At 48.6% G+C, this 2,552-nt stretch overlaps 1 protein-coding gene across 1 annotated transcript in view; it reads left to right on the top strand.

Annotated features, from left to right (window-relative positions):
* The window catches only part of abcc1 (ATP-binding cassette, sub-family C (CFTR/MRP), member 1), a gene marked incomplete in the record, with an annotated part of 41,717 nt that overhangs the window by 9,164 nt on the left and 30,001 nt on the right, over positions 1-2,552 (top strand). Inside the window, 2 exon segments of the mRNA XM_014330022.2 lie at positions 104-307; positions 456-602. Coding sequence (XP_014185508.1) covers positions 104-307; positions 456-602 — 351 coding nt within the window.

Raw genomic sequence — 2,552 nt, forward strand, 5'->3', positions numbered from 1 at the left:
ACACACACACACACACACACACACACACACACACACACACACACACACACACACGTTGTTAGCTGGTAGCTGTTTGTAGCACAGTGTTGTGTGTTTGTTGCAGGTGGCTCAGATGAAGAATAAAGACAATCGCATTAAGCTGATGAATGAGATGCTGAATGGCATCAAAGTGCTGAAGCTGTATGCCTGGGAGCTGGCCTTCAAAGGAAAGGTGTCAGACATTCGTGAAAGTGAGCTGCGTGTCCTGAAAAAGGCTGCCTACCTGGGGGCGGTGTCCACCTTCACCTGGGTCTGTGCACCATTCCTTGTAAGTCTGACGGGGAAGAGAGCGACACACCACAGTGGACAAACATTACACACATCCAGAGAGCAGCTGAAGATCAGTTAAACCAAACACAGCACTTTGCTGTCATTAATGAAATTCTCATTGCGATGTCTTTTGCATCACTGCACAGGTGGCCCTGTCAACCTTCGCTGTGTACGTGCTGATTGATGAACAAAACGTGCTGGACGCCCAGAAGGCCTTTGTGTCGCTGGCGCTCTTCAACATCCTGCGTTTTCCTCTCAACATGCTGCCGATGGTCATTAGTAGCATGGTGCAGGTGCGTGTCCCACCGTCTTCTTCGCGCACTCATCCCGTCACAAAGAAACCCACAAAGAAAGCTTCAGGTTTACCAAAACGTTAGATGGATACCAGTCTGTGCCAGTGCTCAAACTGGGATGGTAGGACTGGTATACATGAGCTTAAGGACCTTAAGTAAAAGCTTGGATGTTTTTGTTGTTGCATTAAAAGCTGAGTGTGGGGCGTGTAGTACCAACCATCACAAGGATGTTTTGATGGATGTAATCCAGGTAAGGAGACCCAGGAAGGTGACCATGTGGCTCTGCTTCCTCCCACTGTACAAAAGTGAAGCGGTTTACGGGGCAACCATATCAGGTTTGCAGTGACATAAACAACTGGTTTACAACCATTCCGCCCAGTCTGCAGCCTGCTAACACGAACGCTTGACTGGGTTTCCAGGTGTGGTTTGGTTGTAATGCTACGTGGTAGCTTGCTACACTAAAACAAACATGATGCTGTTGTAGTCAGTAATGCTGTTTAGTGTATGTAAGAATATAACATGGATATTAAAGCTTTGACACAGCCACGACTAGCTAAGCAGCACAGAGGGTGACTGAGCTCTCAGCTCTGCATGGTCCCGTGTTTGTCATGACAGTGGAGGAAGTGTGTTTTCCAGCTCTCTAACTGGTTCCTGTTTGTCAGGAAGTGCTGATGGACGTCCAAAGGTCAGAGTTTCAAAGGACTGATGGTGGAGGTCACAGTGGTCGTGTCCAAATTCATGGGCTACATCCTCCTGAGGAGTCGGCCTTCGCGGTCTACGTGGGCCGGGTCCTCAGAAGATCGGGTAGGCCGGAAGTAAACGCAAGATTGAAAGGGATAATCACTCACGGTTGCTGAATCAGGCGGAGACTGACGTCGGCAGAGTTTCGGAGCTCCTGACACGAAGAGAATGATGTCTGAGCGGCGAACAGGTGGGTGGCGTCTCTCTTTTAACCCCGGCCCCGTGATCAGCTGATCACAGCTGATCACCGGCTGACAACGTTTAACCCGAGCAGCGAAAGTCCGCGGTGATCTGAAAATGATGTGCCGGGAGTTGTGCCATTCTCGGCCGCATCAGTAACCCTCGAGCTCCCGGCTAGCTATCGAGCTGGTGGGTAGCAGACGTCTCCGAAAACGTCGAAGCACTTTAGCAAAGATGCGATATCTTGATAAACCGAGCAGATATTTGATGTTTACACAGCTACTTTCTCGCCTGAAAATATGTTAAAAGTTTATTTTTACAGTGGGCGCGGTCTGGAGGGTGTATCTTTCGGAGTTACTTGTCTAAGTGTCGCTGTGGGGTGTGCTGATGGGCGGAGCAGCACAGAGCAAACGATGGCTAGCGAAAAGGAATCGGTACACATACCTCTATGGACGTGAAGAAAGACTAGGTGGAGTATACAGTGTATAGGCTAATCTAACTCCGATCGGGAATCGAGAGCTGAGACTCACTTTTGCACTTGTTGTACAAGTCGGCGAGGCATGTATATACAGGTCAACGACTCTTGAAGGAATATGTGTCAATGAGAAGTATATCTTATGGATTCAGAGTCGAGCGATCCTTACGTGAACACGGGAGTCTCATTAATAATGCAGAGTATTTTTAAAAACTTAGTAGCGGCCGTACAAAACTCAAAGAAGTCTTACTGGTCAGTGAAAAACTGGGAGGTTGATTTCTCTTGGCGCCCAAGAAGCAGAAGCTCATAAACCAGGATGTTAAAAACTTTCGGTGTGAATCCCACATCGCGGTACCCTCGACGAGAAAGGACAACACCTCCGTTTAGAGCACTCCTCAATACTCTCTGGATGGGAAAGTACTAGAGAGAGAAGCACGGCGATTTGTCAGGACCATAGCATAGGTCGGGGGAAGGCGAGGATCCTTAAGCTGATAGTGTCACTGCTTATATTTGGCAAGCCCTCTGTCGCGATCTCCGTGTAGTGGACGTAATCA

This window comes from Haplochromis burtoni, unplaced genomic scaffold, assembly GCF_018398535.1.
Source record: "Haplochromis burtoni strain Fernald_Lab_line unplaced genomic scaffold, NCSU_Asbu1 Contig_671, whole genome shotgun sequence".
In the NCBI taxonomy this organism is placed as follows: Eukaryota; Metazoa; Chordata; class Actinopteri; order Cichliformes; family Cichlidae; genus Haplochromis; species Haplochromis burtoni.